A 21,596-nucleotide genomic window follows, 5' to 3' on the forward strand; every position below is an offset into this window, starting at 1 on the left:
CTGTGCTAGTGTTATAATATAAAGTACTGACACTTTGTGGCCACTGTTAGTATTGCAGCCTTCTGCACTTCCTGGACTGTTACCACAAGAGTATTACAACAGATGTGAAATATTTACATGCAAGGTGGTAGCACCTTACTAAAAATGGATGTAAGGTATTGTTACTCCTGAACAGTTTGATGATATATTTTAACATTATATTATTGAATAAGTACAGGAAGGGGAAAGACTGGTTGCTGTGCTGGAGTGATACAAGGTGACAGGAAGTTGAATTTTATGTCTCACAGTGTGTCAGAAAGCCCAAGTCTGTTTAGTCCTTTCTGGTCAGTTTCAAAGTATCTGATCATTAGAAAATGTTATGTTGCTGAATTGTTTTGAATTTCCCTTTTAGTATTCTGATCATCAGTGGTCTGGTCCTGGAAAAATGCTCACTAAGGAGGGTATTGCCTTGGTCTTCTCTGGTGTCTGAACGGTTGTCTGTGTAAATGAATACTTTTTTTTTTCACTTCAGACCTGTTTCACCAATGTAACATCCCTCTTCATAGTTTCTGCTTTGAATAATATACTGTACATTACATTAGAGCAAGAACATAAGCGGAGTCCCCGTGAGTTGAAGGCCTTTCCCATGTGGGTAACTGGGGGGTCCTGTATGATGTGCTGACAAAGTTTACAGCATGGTATATTGTAACTGGACTAACACAGCAACCACACTACTTTATGTAATGTATTGTCCGAAGTGACTCCCAGGTCTGTTTGCTGAGTGGTACCTAGCATGGAATATGGGTTGGCCACTGAAATAGTTATTGTTCTTCCGCATATTGTAGGGGGAACTTGCAGTTTTAGGCAAATGCTACTTATGCTTGCATTATTTTCAAAGAAGGAAGGTAAATATTTCTAATTTTCTGTTTCTGTTTGGGCTTGTATACTGCTTTTCTCCCTCCAAATCAGCACTGAGGTATCGTCAAAGCTTCCGCTAGTGTTCTTGAAACACCTGAGGTATCGTCAAAGCTTCCGCTAGTGTGCTCTTGAAACACCTGCTGCTTCACCGCCATCTTCCTTTAAATTATATATGGAAGTGTAATTTCTGATAGTCTAAAGCCCTGGAAAAAAATTTAACTCAGTATTGTAAACACAGGCAACTGACATGTGCTTGGGATTAAATATTTCGTGATCTTGGTTTTTTGTTTTTTTTTGTAAATTAAATGTTATTGCATCATCATAAAGTCAACAGTACAATACAACATTATAATCAGATTATACATGTTCCACTTGATTATTTAAACATTTCTAGAACAAGGTAAAATCCCATTATATTATCCTGCTTCCTCCCTCCCTCTATCCCCCCACATCTCCTCCTTACTATATTGGCATTCAACTCACAATGTTTCTCTAATGTTTTATGTTGCACTCACCGACCTCATCGTGCACCCCGTCGCGGCTCTGCCGGCCTCGCTGCTTCCCGGGTCTTCTCTGACATGCTGTCGGCCGACTCTCCTCTGGGCCGGGCCTCCTCCAGCGTGCTAACGCCGAGCTTCGCCTTGGAAGATTGGCCCCTTTCTTAGCGCACGCGCGGCTGGCCCCACCTCTGGCCCCACCTCTTAAAGGGCCAGTGGCAGGGACTTCCGGGACCGCCCCTTGATGACCTCATCGGCTCAGGCCTATTTAGACCTGCTTCGTTGATCCTCCTATGACTTGGAAACGAGTCTGCTTCACTTCGGTGGGGTCTTCTGCGCTTCGTTGGTGCCTTGGTTCCTGTTCCTGTTCCTTCTGAGTCCTGTTCCTGCTCCCATTCTTTGGTTCCTGCGGATGGATCTTCTGGCTTCTGACCTCGGACTGGCTTTCGGTGACTCTTCTGGCTTCAACCTCGGACTGGCTATCAGCGGTTCTCTGGCTTCTGACTCTGGACTGGCTATCAGTGATCCTCTGGCTTCTGATCCTGGACTGATCTTGGACGAATCTCCTAGCTGCTACCACCATCTTCACAGGGGCCCACCTAAGACCAGCTGGCCCCAGCACCCAAAGGCTCAACCTGCGGGGAACGGGGTTGGTATTGGCGAAGCTCCAGCCGGCCCCTGCATCAGCTAGGCCTCGCCTCCTGACGGTGGGGACCTGCGGGGGTTCGCCCTCTCAAGTTGCACTAACTCCACCTTGGGCAAGGGGTCCACATTCTTGTCCGTCACCTCAACAGATTGCCAAGTCCATGGACTCGGCAGAGGCTTCCACTCGACAGGCCATACGAGGTCTTGCTCAGAAAATCCTGGAACAGCAGAGGCTCCTCGAGTCCCTTGCTTTGGCGGTGGACCGCCTCAGCCAATGTCTGGATTCTACAGTACAAGTAGGGGCTTCCTCTTTCCTAGCCGGGGATCATCCTCCTCTTGCGCCTGCCGCACGACCTGTCTTACCGCTTCCGGCCCCTCCACCTTCGCTGGGGAGCCTCAGCTGTGTTGCGGCTTTATTAATGAGTGCCACATGCACTTTTGTTTGCAGTCCGCCCTCTTTCCCACCGACCTCACCAAGACGACTTACATCCTCTTCCTTTTGGACGGGAAGGCTCTGGCTTGGGCCTCACTGCTGTGGGAATGGGCCGATTCAGTTCTGCAGGATGTCCCAGCATTTCTGTCGTTATTTCGTACTGTCTTTGACACCGGGTTACAGGCGATCTTTAGTTCCACCTCTGACGGACTATGTAATCCAGTTTCGTACTTTGGCCTCCGAGCTTCACGGGGTGAGGACTGCCTGCGCTCAATCATCCTAGATGGTTTAACCTCTCAGATCAAAGATGAATTGGAGGCCCGCGAACTACCCTCTACCCTGGATGCTTTGATCGACTTGGCCGGCCAGATCGACTGCCGGCTTCATGAGTTGTCATCCTCTAGAAGACCTCCACCTATTTCCAGGTCCTCCTGCCATTCGCCTTCTCCCAAGCCAATGCCTGCTACCACCAGAGTTGTCCCGGAAGAACCCATGCAGTTGGTCCACAGTCCATTGATCCCCGAGGAACGCCTCAGACGTTATCATGGGGGTCTGTGCATATACTGTGGAGGAGCAGGCCACATGCTCGCCCGCTGCCCAAAATGTCCGGAAAATGCACGGGCCTAGGTCAAGTTGGGGGACTACTTCTGGGCCTGACATCTCCTGATCCCCCTCTCACGCTCCCTGTTGCCCTCAGGGTAGACGGCCTTGAATTCCACACTCTAGCCCTGGTGGATTCCGGGTCAGGAGGCAACTTCATCCTCAAGCAGCTTGTACAACACCTCCGGATCCCCACTCGCCTTGCTCCAATACCCCTCGCACTCTCCTCTATCTCTGGAGAGCCCTTGCCAGGCAAGGTCACCCACACTACTGTCCCGCTAATTCTTCGTACAGGAGCCCTGCATGAGGAGACCATAACTTTTCACGTTATTGACTGCTTTATCCATCCGGTAGTTCTCTGGCTACCTTGGTTGAAGAAACACTCTCCGCAATTTGTTTGGACTTTCTCACAACTCTCGCATTGGGGTGCCTCTTGCCAGGACTCATATCTTAAGTCGCCACTGACTTGTCGCTGACTCTCCAAGGCAATTCTTCCGGTTGGACTTCCATCCTGCTATGCCTTTTATGGGAGGGTCTTCTCTAAGCAAAGCGCTGATACCCTACCTCCGCATTGGTCTTTTGACTACGCTATCAACCTCCTGCCTAATACCGAACCACCTCGAGATCAGGTCTACCCGTTATCCTTGGCTGAGACCCGGGCCATGTCGGACTATATTCAAGAAAATTTGGACAAGGGATTCATCCGCAAATCCACGTCTCCCACCGGAGCGGGCTTCTTCTTTGTGGCCAAAAAGAACAGATCTCTCCACCGCTGTATTGACTATAGGGGTCTCAATGCTATCACCCTAAAGGACTATTACCCCCTACCTCTCATTGCTGAGCTATTTGATTGCCTACAAGGAGCCCGGATCTTTACCAAACTTGACTTGCGAGGGGCCTACAACCTAATTCACATCCGGGAGGGCGACGAGTGGAAAACAGCCTTCAATATTCGCGACGAGCACTATGAGTACCTGGTCATGCCCTTCGGACTCTGTAATGCCCTGGCTGTGTTCCAGAATATGATGAATGAGATATTCTGCGACCTGTTGTACAAGTGTGTTGTCATCTACCTAGATGACATTTCTCTAGGGATCTTTCGACCCATCGTCAGGACGTCGCACAAGTACTTCAACGTCTTCAGGACCACCAGCTCTTCGCCAAGTTAGAAAAGTGCTCGTTCGAGAAGGAGAGCCTACCCTTCCTTGGGTATATAGTCTCACAGTATGGATTCTGTATGGACCCAGAGAAACTTAAATGCATCCAGGCCTGGCCATGACTGACGGGCTTACGAGCTGTTCAGCGATTTCTCGGCTTCACTAACTATTACCGAACCTTTATCCATAATTATTCCAAGCTGGTAGCTCCGATAACAGCTCTGACTCACAAGGGCGCGAACCCCAAGGTGTGGCCTCCTGAGGCCGTAACGGTCTTTCAACGCTTGAAGGCCGCATTTCTTCAAGAACTGTGTCTCCGACACCCAGATCCTCTCTATCCTTTTGTGCTTGAGGTGGACGCCTCCTCCGACGGAGTAGGGATGGTATTAAGCCAACATTCTTCTACCGGCAAACTCCACCCATGTTCCTTCTTTTCCAAATGATTCTCACCAGCAGAACGGAACTACGGAATTGGAGACAAGAAACTCCTGGCAATTAAACTCGCCTTCGAAGTGGCGTCCCTGGTTGGAGGAGTCCCAGTGCCCCATCACGGTCTATACAGATCATAAAAACCTTCAGTATCTTCACCATGCCCAGCGGTTGAACCGTCGCAAAGCACGATGGCTGCTCTTTTTCACCCATTTTAATTTAACACTATGTTACCGCCCCGTGGCTAAAAATGTCAAGGTGAACGCTCTCTCTCGTTCATTTACTCCTGAAGACTCCACCGACCCTCCTCATCACATCATAGATCCAGCGCGAGTCCTCCTGTCGGCTATCTTCTCTGTGCCTCTAGGGAAGACCGTAGTTCCCCGCTACTCCAAGGCAAAATTCTGCACTGGGCCCATGATTCCCGTACCGCGGGACACCCTGGACAAGCTCGCACCCTGGCCTCACTTCTGCGATTCTATTGGTGGCCCACAGTCAAAGCAGATGTGTGAGACTATGTAGACTCCTGTCAGATCTGTACCCAGCAAAAACCTCAGTGGGGTCCCATCTGGGGCCTGTTACAACCGCTACCCATTCCTTCTGAACCATGGTCGCATATAGCCACGCACTTCATCGTGGACTTACCCCCTTCCGAAGGCAAGACGGACATTTGGATTGTGGTAGACCGTTTTTCTAAGATGGCACATTTCGTTGCTCTGCCAGGTCTTCCCTCCGCTCTGCAGGTGGCACAGCTCTTTGTCCAAAATGTCTTTCGGCTACATGGTCTTCCAAAACACATAGGGGCGGATTTTCATACTCCGTGAATAGGCCTACTTTTGTTTGCGCTCCAGGCGCAAACAAAAGTACGCTGGATTTTAGTAGATACGCGCGGAGCCGCGCGTATCTGCTAAAAACCTGGATCGGCACGCACAAGGCTATGGATTTTGTATAGCCGGCGCGCGCCGAGCCGTGCTGCCTACCCCCGTTCCCTCCAAGGCCGCTCCGAAATCGGAGCGGCCTTGGAGGGAATCCTCTAACGCCCTCCCCTCACCTTCCCCTCCCTTCCTCTACCTAACCCACCCGCCCGGCCCTGTCTACACCCCCCCCTTACCTTTCTCCGGGGATTTACGCCTCCCGGAGGGAGAAGTAAATCCCCGCGCGCGAGCGGGCCTCCTGCGCGCCGGGCCGCGACCTGGGGGCGGGTACGGAGGGCATGGCCACGCCCACGGACCGCCCCGGGCCGTAGCCACGCCCCCGTACCCGCCCCCAAAACGCTGCCGACACGCCCCCGAAACTCCCCCCTCGGAGAACCCCGGGACTTACGCGAGTCCCGGGGCTCTGCGCGCGCCGGTAGGCCTATGTAAAATAGGCTTCCCCGTGCGCAGGGCCCTGCTCGCCTAAATCCGCCCGGTTTTGGGCGGATTTAGGCGAGCAGGGCTCTGAAAATCCGCCCCATAGTCTCTGATCGGGGCACTCAATTTACTGCCCGCTACTGGAAGGCCCTCTGGAAAAAGTGCAATATCTCTTTGGACCTTACAATGGCATAGCACCCGCAAGCCGATGGTCAAGCAGAGAGGACCAACCAGACCTTGAAGCAGTTCTTCTGCAGCTACATCAATCTGCAACAAAATGACTGGGCTTCTCTACTCCCTTGGGCAGAATTTGCTTTGAATTCCCACATCTCCGCCTCCACCAAATCCTCACCTTTCTTGCTAGTCTATGGGAGACAACCTCTTCCTCCGCTGCCCTCACCTTTGACAGTACCCACCTCCGCCACTCAGTTGATGGCGCGAGAGTTGCACCGTCTGTGGGAGTGTACCCAACTTCTTATACAGAGAGCCAGCCTAAGGGCCAAGAAAACCACCGATGCCCATCCAATACCTGCTCACACTTCAAAACCAGTGAGAAGGTCTGGCTCAGCACCAAATATATTCACTTGAAGCTCCCCTCAATGCATCTAGCACCTCGATATATTGGGCCCTTTTCAGTGCTTCGCCAGCTGGGACCTGTCACCTTCCAGCTACGATTGCTTCCGTCTCTGAGGATTCACAATTCTTTTCATGTCTTCCTTTTGAAGCCTTTAGTCTTATCTTGGCCTCCTCGAGCTCCTCCCAAACTCCAACCGTTAACTGCAGAAGAAGAATCCATTTATCGAGTCCACGATGTTTTAGATCTCAGGAAGAGAGGTAGACAGTGGGAATACCTACTATCCTGGGAGGGTTTTGGCCTGGAAGAAAACTCTTGGGAACCAGCTGCCAACATACTGGACAAGAGCCTGCTTCAGCAGTTTCATCATTCCCATCCTAAGAAGCCGAAACCTCCAGGGAGAGGCCTTAGGAGAAGGGGGTACTGTTGCACTCACCGGTCTCATTGCGCGCCTCATCGCAGCTCTGCTGGCCTCGCTGCCTCCCGGGTCTTCTCCAACACGCTGTCGGCCAACTCTCCTCCACGCCCCTTCCTTATGCTCGCGTGTGCCTCTTAAAGGGCCAGCGGTAGGGACTTCCGGAACCTCCTCTTGATGACATCATCGGCTCAGGCCTATTTAGACCTGCTTCTTAGATTCTCCTATGACTTGACAATGAGTCTGCTTCACTTCGGTGGGGTCTTCTGTGCTTCGTTGCTGCCTTGGTTCCTATTCCTGTCCCTGCCTTCCGAGTCCTGTTCCTGCCTTCCGAATCCTGTTCCTGCTCCTGCTCCCATTCTTTGGTTCCTGTGGATGGATTTTCTGGCTTCTGACCTTGGACTGGCGTTCAGTGACTCTTCTGGCTTCGACCTCGGACTGGCTAACAGCGATTCTCTGGCTTCTGATTCTGGACTGGCTATCTGTGATGCTCTGGCTTCTGATCCTGGACTGTTCTTGGATGAATCTCCTGACTGCTACCACCGTCTTCACAGGGGACCATCTAAGACCAGCCGGCCCCCGCACCCAAAGGCTCAACCCGCGGGAAATGGGGTTGGTATTGGCGAAGCTCCAGCTGGCCCCTGCGCCAGCTAGACCTCTCCTCCCGACGGTGCAGACCTGTGGGGGTTTACCCTCTCAGGTTGCACTAACTCCACCTCGGGCAAGGGGTCCACATTCTTGTCCGTTACCTCAATAAATTTTATTGAATGTGGACTAAACACATTACATATTGTAGCTATAGAGCTCATGCATCCAAATAGAATTAAACAAGACATGCCAATGAAAGCCTCCCACTATCCCTCAAATAATCCAACATACCTACAAATTAGACTGATGCCACGTCATAAAGGGTTCCCATAACCCGTTCAAATTTAAAGAGAGTGCAATTTGGTAGGGCTGTAAATTTGTTAAAGAAAAAGATTTTCTCAAGCCTTCACACGTCAGCACTCGGCAACAGAGTCTGATCTTGTTTTCTTTAGCTGCTCTACATTAGGAAATTGGGTGTGCTGAAAAAGAACTCTTGCTTGCTTTTCTTTAAACCTTGACAACACAAATCCCAATCCCCTACACAACATTCATAGACATTTCACGTGATCTTTGAAATTCTGGACTTGAAATAATCTGGAGATCGTGAAGGTTTACAGCATAGATTAAGGGGAGTTTGAGATAGAGTCTGCCTTCTTCATTCACAACATCCAGTTCTTTTTCATAATTATTTTGCTTCGTCTGTTCACTTAAGTTGGTTTAATAGCACCTTTCTTGGACAAGAAGTCTTGATGTGGTTCCTTCAAAGCTGTTTTAAGCACTGCAGTTAAACCAATTAGCGGTGTTCTGCTAGTGATATTAATCACTTCTTCCACTGGGGTCTGGAGTTCATCTCTTTAATACTTCCTGCCCCAAACTGCCTGACTCAAGAGATTAAAGTCAAAATGATTTTTAACTGAGGCTAATATAGTCGTATTTCTTGGTGGTTAATTGTTTCGATGCATGAATCCGCTTGGGACATAAAAATTAAAGGTGAAAAATGAGAGACATTCTATGCTTCCCCCCCCCCCCCCTTTAATTTTGCTTTTCTGTGCCACTTATGTTTATCAGTTCACTATTCCTAAATAACGGCTTTACATGTTTCTCTCTGCTGCAGATGCTAGTCAGTCAGGAACCTCTGACGCATTCAGTTTCCCATGTGGACGAGATCCAGGAGGGTGACAGGACTGCTGCAGACCTGGATACATTTGAGTTGGATTTACAGAACATGCTAAAGGTTGTGGAAAGGCATTTGGAATCCACTGACGAGGGTGAAAAGGTTAGCAGTGAAAACATAAAATCATTTTGGGGAGTGTAAAAATATAATAAAAAAAAAAAAAATTGGCAACATTTTTCTATGAGTAGCTACTGGTTTTGAAAAGAAATGGGGTTCCACCATGAGGAGGCCCTCTCTATCCTTCTCAGTTCAACAGTGGCTTACTCTCTTCTTGTAATGATGGATTGTAATGGTACATATATTTTCCTCACCTTATCTATAGCCATCTCAAGGTGATAACATACCCACAACCATCCATCTACATAATACAATTACACTATAAACCGTAACAAAAACTATCAATACTCAGCCTGACCAAAATAGTACAAATTCAGCCTACCAGCTCACAATCCCACCCAATTAATTATTTTATGCACTGTTAAATCGGAAAACTGGAGTTCTTATTCATAGCCCACTTACTATTCAAATCGTCTCTCACTCTATGCTCCTCCATTCCTTCTCATACATCATATATCATCCTAGTGGCTTCCCTATGTAACCACATAGTCGATCACTGCTTTTTTTTTTTTTTTTCCTGGGAATAAAGATTCCGGACCTCACATGCAGGGCCCTCCTTTAAGGTGGAATGGGAAGGGACAACCACCCAGAGCCCCACCCCCTTCAACTGACTACAGAGCCTATGAAATGACAGCATTGCATATACTACACCCAGTGTTAGAATACAAATACAGTGGAGGAGTAGCCTAGTGGTTAGAATAGCAGGCTATGATCTGGGGAGACCAGGGTTCAAGTCCCACTGTTGCTCCTTGTTACGGTACCATCAAGCTAGGGTGTGAGAACATTGTAGAAATCTCATCTTTGTGAGACTTTCCTCACTCCAATTGATGTCAAATCTTCACCAAGGTGTGCTGTGCAATTCATATGTCTTACTCTTCATGTAAAACTGGCCCCTAAACCAACACCTCACCTCGAGCTGTTAGCTGGTCCTCCTCTAGTCATATAAATAGTTGAATTCTGTGAAGGCCTCCCCAGAGGTACTTTCCCTCTCCCCCCTCCCAAGCCTAGAAATGGTTGAAATGCAATTTGTATTACAGCCCTTTCAGGCATATTGTAGTTATATCTGGCATTAAAACCATGCGATATTGCCTCTCATTTTAATTAATCCCGCCCAAACCCCTCCCTAATCCTGCCCCTTCCAAAAAATGCATTTGCGCTATGCGATAGTACTATTATCACATGCGTTATGGCGTTAACATGTGCGTTAATGCTTTAATGCATTTTGATGAATGACCCTATTAGATTGTAAGCCCTCTAGGGATAGGGAATTAGCTACAGTACCTGAATTTAATCCGCTTTGAAGTACCAAAAAGCGAAATATGAAAATCTAAATAAATAATTACACCTCCTATTGGGAAAGCAGAACAAGCCAGACTGCTATAGATCAGTATAGACAAACTACATGCTAGCAGAATACCTCACTTTGTTCACACATACAGAAGATTGATAGACCCTTACCAAATATAGAATAGGTGACCACAAATTAAACACAGAAATATGCAGGCAAAAACTGAATTGGAAACCCCAAGAAGCCAGAATCTGCATAAATAAATAAATATAATGCTACATTGGAGAAACAGAAATATATTTCCTTCCATACTGTGCAAAATAGAAAGATATCGGAGATGCTGCATGTTCACATTCCCAAAGCTGACCACACCAAAAGGAAAATGCTTTTTTTCCCCCCCTGAACTTTATTGTCTGGTCATAGTAACATAGTTAATGATAACAGATAAAGACCAAAATGGTCAATTCCGTGTGCACAACAAGGTGTTTAGGGTTGTAACTGCTGCTCTATGCAGTTTAATCCATGCCCTTCTAATTAGGGTTGTTATTGCTGCTCCATCCAGGCCCCCCCCAATGCCCCCTGTTTTTGGACCCTAACATAACATCCCTCTCTCACAACAAGGATGTGGGCTCATCAGCTCCAATATAAACCTCCCCTAATCCACAAATGAACAATGACGGGTGCTTGTTGGCCCCAGCATAAGCCCTGCCTCCCACAAACACACAGAACTGATGACAGGGGCTCACTGGCCCTATCATAACCATATCTCATCCCCCACCTCACTACTTTGCCCTCTCCTCCTCCCACAGAATCTTCTCTCTTACCTCCCTCCTCCCAGAAGGCAGGCTGAGTCCACTGTTTCTTTCCTCAAAGGCCAAGCATCAGTCCTTTTCTTTTCCCTACTTCCCTTCCTAGACAACAGTCTCTCTTCCCCAAGTCCTTTCTCTGTGCAGAAAAGAGGACACAGGGAGAAGGAGTGGAGGCAGCACTGGTTGCATATTTTTTTTTCCCACAAGGCAATTCAAGCAGGTGGAGAAAAAGGTGCTGGTACTCAGTACTGGTACCTCTTGAAAAAAAGACCTGTAGCCGACCATCTTAACCCTTCTCCGAATAAGCCTGTTGGAAAAACCATGCTTTAATTTGTTCCTTAAACTGCAGACTGTCCTTTTTGGAGATGCAAAGTATTTGGCAGACTATTCTATAACTAGGGAGCAATTACTGAGAATGGTCTCCTCCGAGTCTTCTGTAGTCTTGCCTCAGTTCTTTCTGCAACTATTAGAAGTTCCTCCTGTGGTAATCGTAAATGGCATTTTGGCACATAATGAAACAATTTCTCTGCCAAACACGGAGGTCCTTCATCATTTTGGGCTTTAGCCCTTTAAATTTTCCATAGTCCTCTATAGATAGCCAGTTTTGTGATTTCAACAAGAGAGTAATGATTCCTTTCCTTCAATCCCCCCCCACCACACACACACACACACACTATTCATACAGCTGTGCTTTGAATAATCTGGAATCATCACATCTGCTGTTGTAGCTGTAGGACAGTAGTCCAGCTGCATGATGGTAGTCCAGTTTAGAGAGCACTAAGACCTATGTTGCAGCAATGAGATTCTTCTGAAATAGATAAGGGCGTAGTTATTATTTATTTTTTTAATTTAAAGCGTTTATATTATGGTTATATTAGGAAACCCATGATAAGTGAATCACAACTTAAACAATAGGACGGTAACTTTCAATTAGCAGCGTAGGCGAACATGTATGCCAGCTCGCGTGAATGGACACAGCCATTTTATAACATATGTGCACATGTTATAAAATCGGCTGTACGCAGGTACATGTGCGCACATTTTAAATGGATGTGCGCATCTGCATGCAAATACCGTCTCTACCACATAAGTGAGAGGATTTTACTAGGCACACCAAGTAGCCATTTCCCCAGTTCATTCCCAGTTTGCCCCAATAAAGGATAGGACTTCCTAACCCCCCCTAGCTAGATAAACCTCCCTTTTCCCCTATAGCCCCAACCCTTCAAACCCCGCTGACTAGCCCTGAATTTTTAATTTTAAAACTTACACGTCATCCATAGCAGAAGTAAAGTTACGTGGTAGGGGCCCCCAGCAAGCGCTTCATCATGCAAATACTTATGCGGATACTTCAGGTTACAGACCTGGAACACCCATGGCTGCCACTTTTTTGACTTCCTGATTTGTGTGTGTACCTGGAGATACCCTTATACTCGGGCGCCTCTTAAAATCCACATGGCACATGTTGGCCTGAGGTACTCGTGTAGTTCCCAGCTTTGGTGTGTAGGTCTTTGAAAATCCGTCTTTAAATAAATAAAACAGTATAAAACAATAAAATGGTTATACAGCTGTTAATCACTTGGAAAGACACACTATCAGGTACAGATAGATAAGAATACACCTACTTTATTAACAGTTTTCCTGACAATATACAGAATATAAAATTAGTATTTTTAACCATTTTCTGAGTAATTATTACAGCAGAAGCAAGTAAAGCTAGTTATGACACTGAACAAAGTAGAAGAGGTACTTCCTCTCCTTCACTGAACAAAACCCAACATTATTCTGTGAGTTTAATAAGTTGCATGTTCTTTGTCTTACTTTCAAATTGACATATCCTTCCTTGATTACTTGGATGGGGCTTTTTATCATTAGTTTTTCCACTTGTTGCCAATTAATTTAACATTCTTTCCTAGATAACTTTTGAGAACATGACATTCTATATTTAAAATGATTAAATGCAGGGAAAGCAAATTAGAAGTCTAATTTCAAAATCTCTGATACCTGTTGCCCCAAAATTTAACTCCAGGCTAATTAGCTATAATTGCAATGTACAAATGGGCTAACCTTTAGTGGACCCTTCACCTCCCAGGCTCTGTAACCAAATACAAACCAGTTATAAGCTACCCCCTACACCTTTTCTAATAACTCTACCGGCTCCAGGTTATCACTTAAAAATAGGACTTTGTCCAAAATTTATTAACAAAGCTTACCACTTAAAGTTGTTACCCTAAAGTTGCTGCCCCCATCTAAAACTAATAGACTTAGTTTTTGGGTACTTGCCAGGTTCTTATGGCCTGGATTGGCCACTGTTGGAAACAGGATGCTGGGCTTGATGGACCCTTGGTCTGACCCAGTATGGCATGTTTTTATGTTCTTATCACCTGAAGTTTAGCTGTTTCAGAAGTCTGGCCAAATTAAAGTCTTTAGCATGGCAAGCCACTGTGCTGCCAGGATTCTCTAGTATGTCTTATACTGCCAGCGCTTCTTGTTGTCTGTTGCAGTCTTCTTGGTTTAGACTTCTATGCTGAAAGTTTTGCATACAGTCATTGTAGGCAGAGCTTAGCTTGTCATCAATATCTGGCTCATAAGTGACTGATGTCTGGTGTTAGACCTCTTTCATTGGTTAACTAGTTCATAGACATTTGAATTATTGACTTTCCAGATATCTCATTACATATGACTGAGCCTTATGACAATCAGAGGGAAACTCTGCAATGTCAGCAAGTTGTTATCAATTGGCTGGGATATATTTCAAACCTTATTGGATGGCAAGGCTGTCAGCACAAATCTCAACTGGCATTCATGGCCTATTTAACAAAAGTTCATTGTAGTTTCCTGTGTTTTATATCTGCAGTTACTCATTTGGACATCTTCCCATGCTCTGCTGAATTCTTGTACGGGTTCAGGTTCTTGCCTGCTTCATACTGACAAGCCACACTCTGCTATATTATGATATCTGAAGCAGCTAAACTCAGATCCATCTTACTGATCCATTCCACCCCTCCCCTTCAGTTTTCTGCTTTTGCTGAAATGCCTTTGTATATGTTTCTGTCTCACAGGATAAATCTGTAGGCAGACGTTAATTGCCTGTCTCTATGAAATGGATTCAGTCTTTAAGCTTAGAAAGACAAAACAAAATATATAGAAACAAAAAGTACATATCTTTCTAAGGACCCCTTATAGGTATACTTTACACAACCAATGTAAAACAAAACTCAGTACAAATTTAGGAAAAATCCAACTGAAACAGGTGCACAAATTTCCTGAAGGAAATTATTCCATAAAACAGGGTCCATCACTGAAAATGCCTGACTCCTCTTAGTTGCCTAATAACCTGTAAAGAGGCAAATACTGAGCATGCAACTGATGTTATCTGCTGTTTGGCTCACTTTTGGGTCTAAATATCCCCCTGGATTTCTCACTTTTGAGACCATGGGGACATTATTGGGCCAATGACGAGCATGCTTATTTGATGCCTTGATTTTAAAGCATATAGTAAAACCTAAATTTTTGCAAGTGAGTTAAATAAAAAAAAAGGAATCTGTCAAGAAAATATTTGTTAAGAGAATCCTCCTGGTGCACCCCTTTTGCACTATAGATAAGAAAGGCTCTGTGTCAGTACACTCAGCAGTTCCCCTGTTTTATAAGCATGGGTTTGGTTTAATGTTCAGTCTCCAGCTAAATAATTTTGTTCTTTTGATTCCTGGGTAACAGAACATGAGTTTTATGTGAATGACCCATTTCATACCGTTGCCCTCTCTTTAGGTGGATGAGGAGAGAGCCCAGATTGAGGAAGTTCTGCGGCGTGGAGAGCAATTGCTCCAGCAGCAGCCCACCGAAGATGGCAAGAGAGAGAAAATCCGTTTGACTCTGCTGCTTCTGCAGACAAGATACAATAATGCAAAGGTGTGAATTTGACTAAAAGCAGTTATTCCTTGGGCAGGAGTGCGATGAACTGAACAAATCTGGCTTTTAGCACAGGATCTGGCTTGAAATCAGTGTTACTTGTGAACAGTAAGCAGTTTCTGGGTGGGTGAGGGAGGTGACTTTGTGTGGGAATGTACAAGCCTAGTGCAGTGATGTTCTGATGTGGCAAGCACTGCTTGAACTGGTCAGCTGTAATACTCATTTTTCCCTTCTGAAATACGCTTGGACTGGCTCAAGTGTCATTCCATGCAGTATTTGTGACTGGGTTTCACTTGAAAGATCAGATCTGACCTAAAACGTTAGCACAGTGTATTTTACATGCTTCGCTTCAGCCTTCTCTCCTGGCAGCTCTGGTTTTGACAAATGGAGTCTGCCCCCAAATTCATTGTGGGCAACTAGACCAGGAATCTCCTGTGGCTCTTTGTATGTTTTTGGCAGACAGCGTTTTGTTTCAAGTGTAATTTAGAATTGTATTTTCAGGCAAAAGGAAGAAACAGCTTAACAAGATGAACCCATTGGTCTCTGATTGCAGGTTGTAACTTTGTGAATTCAAATTACATTACCTGAAAAAGTTCAGGTGGTTTAAATTTTACACCTGCCTATCTGGAAAGCCCAAATATTTATATATATTGTTTGGGTTATGTGCAGTTTTAATTTAAAATGTAAAAAATAAGTGTAAAAAGATTTGAACATGAAATATGTATGAGACAGGATTTATTTGTATTTCAGTGTTATAAATTGAGACATGATAACTCTTATCCTATAAGAGTGTTATTATATGTCCTTGCTTGACAAGAGGTACCCAGAAAAAAGAGCTAAGAGACAAATGATTCAGTGAAGCCAAATGTGTCGATGGTGATGTGCTGCTTCCAGGTTATCTGAACGTATTATAATACATTTACTAATTTTAAGTTCGTAGGAATGTTAAATTATTTTTTAAGGTATGGTTGAAGGAAAATGTTTTCCTACAGTTTGCTGTGGTACAGTTCACCTGCCATTCTCCTGTGCACCGTGATTCTCTCCCCCTGCCAGGGCTTTCCAAATGTGTCCTGTGTGACATCGCTCCCCCTCCCCCCCATGCTCATTGAGCCAGTCATGTGTTTAGGATATCCACTCTAACTATCAGGCCGAAACAGTACAGTGTGCTCCAGTGCACTGTTAACCGGCAATTGGACGCACATTTTCGGCGCACTAGCTTTACCCCTTATTCAGTAAGGGGTAATAGAACGTCAAGGACGCGTGTCCAATCCCACTGAACCTAATAGCGCCCGCAACATGCAAATGCATGTTGATGGCCCTATTAGGTATTCCCGCGTGATTCAGAAAGCAAAATGTGCAGCCAAGATGCACATTTTACTTTAAAAAATTAGCGCCTACCCAAATGTAGGCGCTAATTTCTGCCGGCACCAGGAAAGTGCACAGAAAAGCAGTAAAAACTGCTTTTCTGTGCACCCTCCAACTTAATATCATGGCGATATTAAGTCGGAGATCCCGAAAGTTAAAAAAAAGTAAAAAAAAAAAAAATTGAAATAGGCCCGCGGCTCGCAGGTTGAAAACTGGACACTCAATTTTGCCGGCGTCCGGTTTCTGAACCCGTGGCTGTCAGCGGGCTCGAGAACCAGCGTCGGCTGTCAAACCCGCTGACAGCCGCCGCTCCTGTCCGAAAAGAGGCGCTAGGGACGTGCTAGTGTCCCTAGTGCCTCTTTTTACCGCCGGCCCTAATTTAAATAAATTAAATTACTGTATCGCGCGCACAGGAAAGCGGGTGCTTGCCCGCTCTCCCGTGATTTTTACTGTATCGGCCCGTATGAGAGGAGCCTGCATACACCGACTCTGCAGTATGTGCAAAGGTGTCTCGGGCATATTCATTGGAAATCAGATCAACAAATAAGGGACTTCTAAAAACACCTCCTACACGTTCCAATCACCTCACCTCAACCCAAAAGAGAGCAATTTCTCTAGGTAGCCCAAAACTCTGGAACTCCCTACCAAATGAACTCAGAACTCAAGAAAACCTAAAAACATTAAAAATAAAAGCTAAAAACATGGTTGTTCAACAAAGCAAACCAATTCACCCAATGAACAACACAACAACTTCACCCTCCACTTCAACCTGAAGATTAAATGAACTTATCACAACTACAGACTATAACTAAGAAGTTAAACGTAAAACAGAACAGTAAATAACTAACATTTGATTCCCCTATGTTTAACAACAGTTTGAAACTTTTTTGAAACTCTGTTTATCCCTTAACATTGTAACCTTCATATTTGTAAACCGTTATGATGGATTTATGATAATGAATTCGAATGACGGTATATAAAATATTCGATAAATATTCGATAAATAAATAAATAAATATCCTGAAAAATCCTTGCTGTGGGCGCTCCCTAGGTCAGGATTGGGAAACCCTTCCCTATGCCCCCTCCCCCCCCTTGGAAAAAAAAAGAAAGAAAGTGATCTAAGGGATGTTTTATCTCTCTGGTGCTTTTTCAAATTTCCCTAATCTTCCAGCAGAATGGCTGGGCTTGTAGATTTTTTTGCTTTAAAGATGTCTAGGTAAATTATCTTTTCCTGATTTACCTTCACCAGTGGAAGCAAGGGAGGAGAAATATTGAGCAGTTTTGTTTCTTCTTCTTCTAACCCCACACTCCCTTGTGCCTAGGAGATGAAGCTGGTACCGAAGCAACAGATGATAGAGCTGTCTCCTGCCTTTTCTCAGTATAAGCAAGAGGAGGACAGCCTTCTGAACTGGCTGAATGAGACTGAGGATCAACTGTTGGGACTGCAGGAGGCAGACGACGATCACAAATTACAGGTTGGTGAAGAGAAACGAAAAGAAAAAAAAACCCAGGCTCTTCAGTGTTGGCGATTATCATTACCAGAGCAGCGGTGTGTAAAAAAAAAAAAAATACTAAATCTTGTTGCCCGGGCTATTTGATTATGCAGTTGGGCTAGGGATATTGCTATAGTTGTTTCTATGCTCGCCAGCTCAATGTATGCCCTCCCGCTCCCCCCGCCTGCCCCCTCACCCCCCAAAAACCCCCAAAGTTGTGCTGTTAAATCTCTGGAAAGTGCCAACATGTGTTATGCACAGAGTTATGAAGGGGAAAAGAGAGGGCGAAATCCAAGGGGCGGAGCAAGTGTACCTGAATTCTAACCTTGCTGTAAGCTTGGGCATTATTTGGATAGGTGGGCTAAAAATTCAGCTGGGAGTGGAGGACACACATTGAGCACAGTACTCTCTAGGCTGCCCCACAGCTCTCTATTGAGTGGCCAGTGGAAGTATGTTTGGGACTGCATGGGGCAGGCTTTATCTGTGGCGTTTTCTGTGAAGGTCAAGCCAAGCACCTGCCTGTTTCACTTTTGGTGACATCACTCCAAGGAAACGTGTCTTTGTGGCTCAGTGCTGACTGTTGGTGCTGGGTCAGCTGTTGCAAATCACCATAGAAAAGTGTGTTATGCTGGCAAGGATACAAAATGTCACCACTAGTGAAAGAGCTTGTACCTCTGAATTGGACCATACTTTGAGAACAAAGCTCATATTATCTGCCTGGCAGTCTGCTGAAATGTCACTGGAAGTGGGGAGGGAGTAAATTCACCTTGGAAGCAGTTAGATTTTATTTTGGTTCACTTTTGGGGAAACTCCTGAGGAATTATTGCAATGTGTGACAAAAAGTACACCCCTCTTTTTTTTTTCTTTTTGTTAAATGTTCTGGTATTTGTGGTGAAATCTGCTGTGGATTGACAGATAATGATGTGTATTTTTGTGATATAGTCCATGATCTGAGTTTCAGCACATGATCTGAGTTTCAGTCCATGATCTGAGTTTCAGCAATCAGCACAATGCACAAAAGATAGTTCCTTGTATGTACCCGGATCAGTCCAGACTCCTGGGTTTATGCTTCCCTGCCAGCAGATGGAAACAGAGAAAGTTTCACTGACGCTGCTTGGTAAACCCTAGTGCCACCTGCAGTTCCTCAGTATTTCTCTATCTCCAGCAGATGGTAGATGGTGCTAAATCTGCAGTTCTACAGTCTGGGCAATTTTAGTTTTTTGAGCCTTCCTCCTGGGGTTTTTGGAGTTCTGCAGGGTCCTTCCCTGTCTGGTCGAGACAGGTGAGCCGGGGGTTTGTGACTATTTATGTGCTCGACCTGTTCACCCGTAGGGTGTAAATCTGGTGGTCCAGATCCTTTCTCTTCATGAGGCCTCTTTGGTGTCTGCAGGCTCTGGTAGGATTTTTTATTGAGGCAGTCTATTCCTTTTGCATTTTTTAGACCTGTGCCTCAATAAGAAAGTTATATAAAAAAAAAAAAGCAAAGAATGGGAACTGAAGGCGGGCTGTTCTGATGGTGGGGAGGGCTCATCGGAGGGGTCTCCTGTGGCAAAACGGCATTGAGGCTCACCCATGGTCAGATTGGGCTCTCCACACAGCTCTGGCCAGCGGGAATGGCAGCCATGTTAAATTCTCCGTTGGCAGTTCCCGCACCGCAGGGGGGAGGGGGAGCATCCCCCACGCTTGTCCCCAGCCTGTTCTGTCTCAGAACTCGATCGGGGGGGACGGGGAAGAGGAAAAATGCCCTAGGCTGCTGGTTCCCAGCCCCTTGTAAGGAGGGACTAAGGGTATGAAGCCATTCTTTATTGATTTTGTCCTGCTGCTGCATGATGCCTACATGGCAATGCAGCAAGCAGATTGCAAGGCTACGTTTTCGCTGTCCTTGCTGATCTGCTCTGCGGATAATCGCATGGGGTTCCCCAAACAACATGGATCCAGGATAGGTCGGTCCTCCCCTATCCGGAGGCTGCTCGGTCCCCCCCCCCCCCCGGCTCAGGTACTGGAGAAGCTGAGTCAGAGGAATCAGTCGAGGCTCCCATGGACTCCAGGAAGACCCCTAACCCAGTTGTTCTGTTCAACTCGTAGATCCAGGGACTGGGGGGACAGACCCAGGGGACAACTTGATCGTCTCGGTCCCTGAGGGGGATGACCCTAAGGTGGTTTGCCTCTTTAGGAAAGAGGAACCTGAGGCCTTGTTGCCTTCAGCCTATCAAGTCCTAGGGGGTGAAGATTTCCAGGAGGAGTCCGATTTGGAGGGGGCCGATCCTGTTTTGGATGGGTTGTGCAGTAATCTGACAGCTTTTCCATTTTACAAATCTGTCAAGAAATTGTTAGAGGTGGAGTGGAGTCTTCCTGATTCCAGGCTCAAAATGAGGTGGCCATGTCTAAACTTTATCTTATGCCAGAACAGGCGATAGAACTTTTTGCTCTTCCTAAGGTTAATGCGGTTTCACCAAGAGAACAACTATCCTGGTGTTAGGTTCTGCTGCGTTGAAGATGTTCAGGATCGCAAATTGGAGATCCACCTTAAGAGGATTTTTGGGGTCTCGGCCCTGGGCTTGCGAGCAGCTATTTGTACTAGTTTCATGCAGTGTACATGTCTCCGCTGGGTGCAACAGATGCAGGGCAGCCTACTGCAGTTAGTAGAAGAGGCAGACAGGGCTGAGCAGATTGAAGCAGTGGTGGCTTATGGGGCGGATGCTCTATATGATTTAGTATGTCCCTCTTCTAGAGTTATGACATCTGCGCTTTAGGCTAGAAGGTTACTCTGGTTGCGTAACTGGGTGGTGGATGTCTCCTCCAAGGTGCAGTTAGGCTCTTACCTTTTATAGGTCACCTTTTATTTGGAGTGGACCTCGAGCAGTTGATGCAGTTGCTTGGTAATAATAAGGCCCTCAGATTACCCGAGGATAAGCCTAAAGTCAAAAGGTTTTTTCAGGTGCGGTCTCGGTTTCAGTCTGATAGGAGATCTCGGCCCTTGAGGGCGATGCCCGGTTCTCAGAGGCAGTTCTCTACTCGGGGACAGTCCTGGGGGCAGTCCTTTTGGGGTGCCCGAAGGCTGTTCTGAAGAGCTTCTGGGGGATCTACAGCCAGAGGTAAGTCTTCGCAATGTGGTGAGGCTGGTCCACTCCATCGCTCCTATTATAGGAAGTCCCTTGATGCAGTTTTACAATGAGTGGACCAAAGTTAAGCAGGACCAGTGGGTTCTCAGTGTGGTACGAGACAGCTACACTTTAGAATTTGCTCAACCCGTTCGTGAGCTGTTTCTCATTTCCCCATGCAGTTCCGTGAGCAAGCAAGCAAGCAGCGGTTCGGGAAAACCTTGATTGTCTTCAACGCCTGGAGGTGGTAATTCCAGTTCCCGGTGCAGAAATTTGCAAGGGAAGATACTCCATTTATTTTGTGGTTCCAAAGAAGGTGGGGACTTTCCAGCCCATACTTGTTTTAAAAGAGGTGAATGCAGCACTCAAGGTTCCACACTTTCGGATGGAGACCCTGAGGTCAGTAATGGCGGTGATTCGCAAGGGAGAGTTCCTGGTTTCTCTGGATGTCACAGAGGCCTATCTGCTCATTCCCATTCATCCAGACTCACAGTGTTTTCTCCGCTTCATGATTCTGGGGCAACATTTTCAGTTTCAGGCTCTTCCTTTTGGCCTGGCCACTGCACTGCGCACTTTCACCAAGGTGATGGTGATTGTAGCAGTGAAACTTCGAAAAAAAAGGAGTTCTGCTGCACCCATATCTAGACGATTGGTTTATCAGGGCCAAGTTGGAGTTCCTTTGTTGTCAGTCGGTTCACAAGGTTCTCAACATTCTCCAGTCCCTCGGTTCAATAGTAAACGTGGTGGAGAGTCATT

General features: G+C 46.1%; 1 protein-coding gene across 1 annotated transcript in view; it reads left to right on the forward strand.

Annotated features, from left to right (window-relative positions):
• Positions 1-21,596, forward strand: part of UTRN (utrophin) — a 1,458,479-nt gene that overhangs the window by 454,435 nt on the left and 982,448 nt on the right. Inside the window, exons 38-40 of the mRNA XM_029594027.1 lie at positions 8,702-8,863; positions 14,741-14,881; positions 17,569-17,721. Coding sequence (XP_029449887.1) covers positions 8,702-8,863; positions 14,741-14,881; positions 17,569-17,721 — 456 coding nt within the window. The remainder of the gene's footprint in view (positions 1-8,701; positions 8,864-14,740; positions 14,882-17,568; positions 17,722-21,596) is intronic.

Source organism: Rhinatrema bivittatum, chromosome 3, assembly GCF_901001135.1.
Source record: "Rhinatrema bivittatum chromosome 3, aRhiBiv1.1, whole genome shotgun sequence".
NCBI lineage: Eukaryota > Metazoa > Chordata > Amphibia > Gymnophiona > Rhinatrematidae > Rhinatrema > Rhinatrema bivittatum.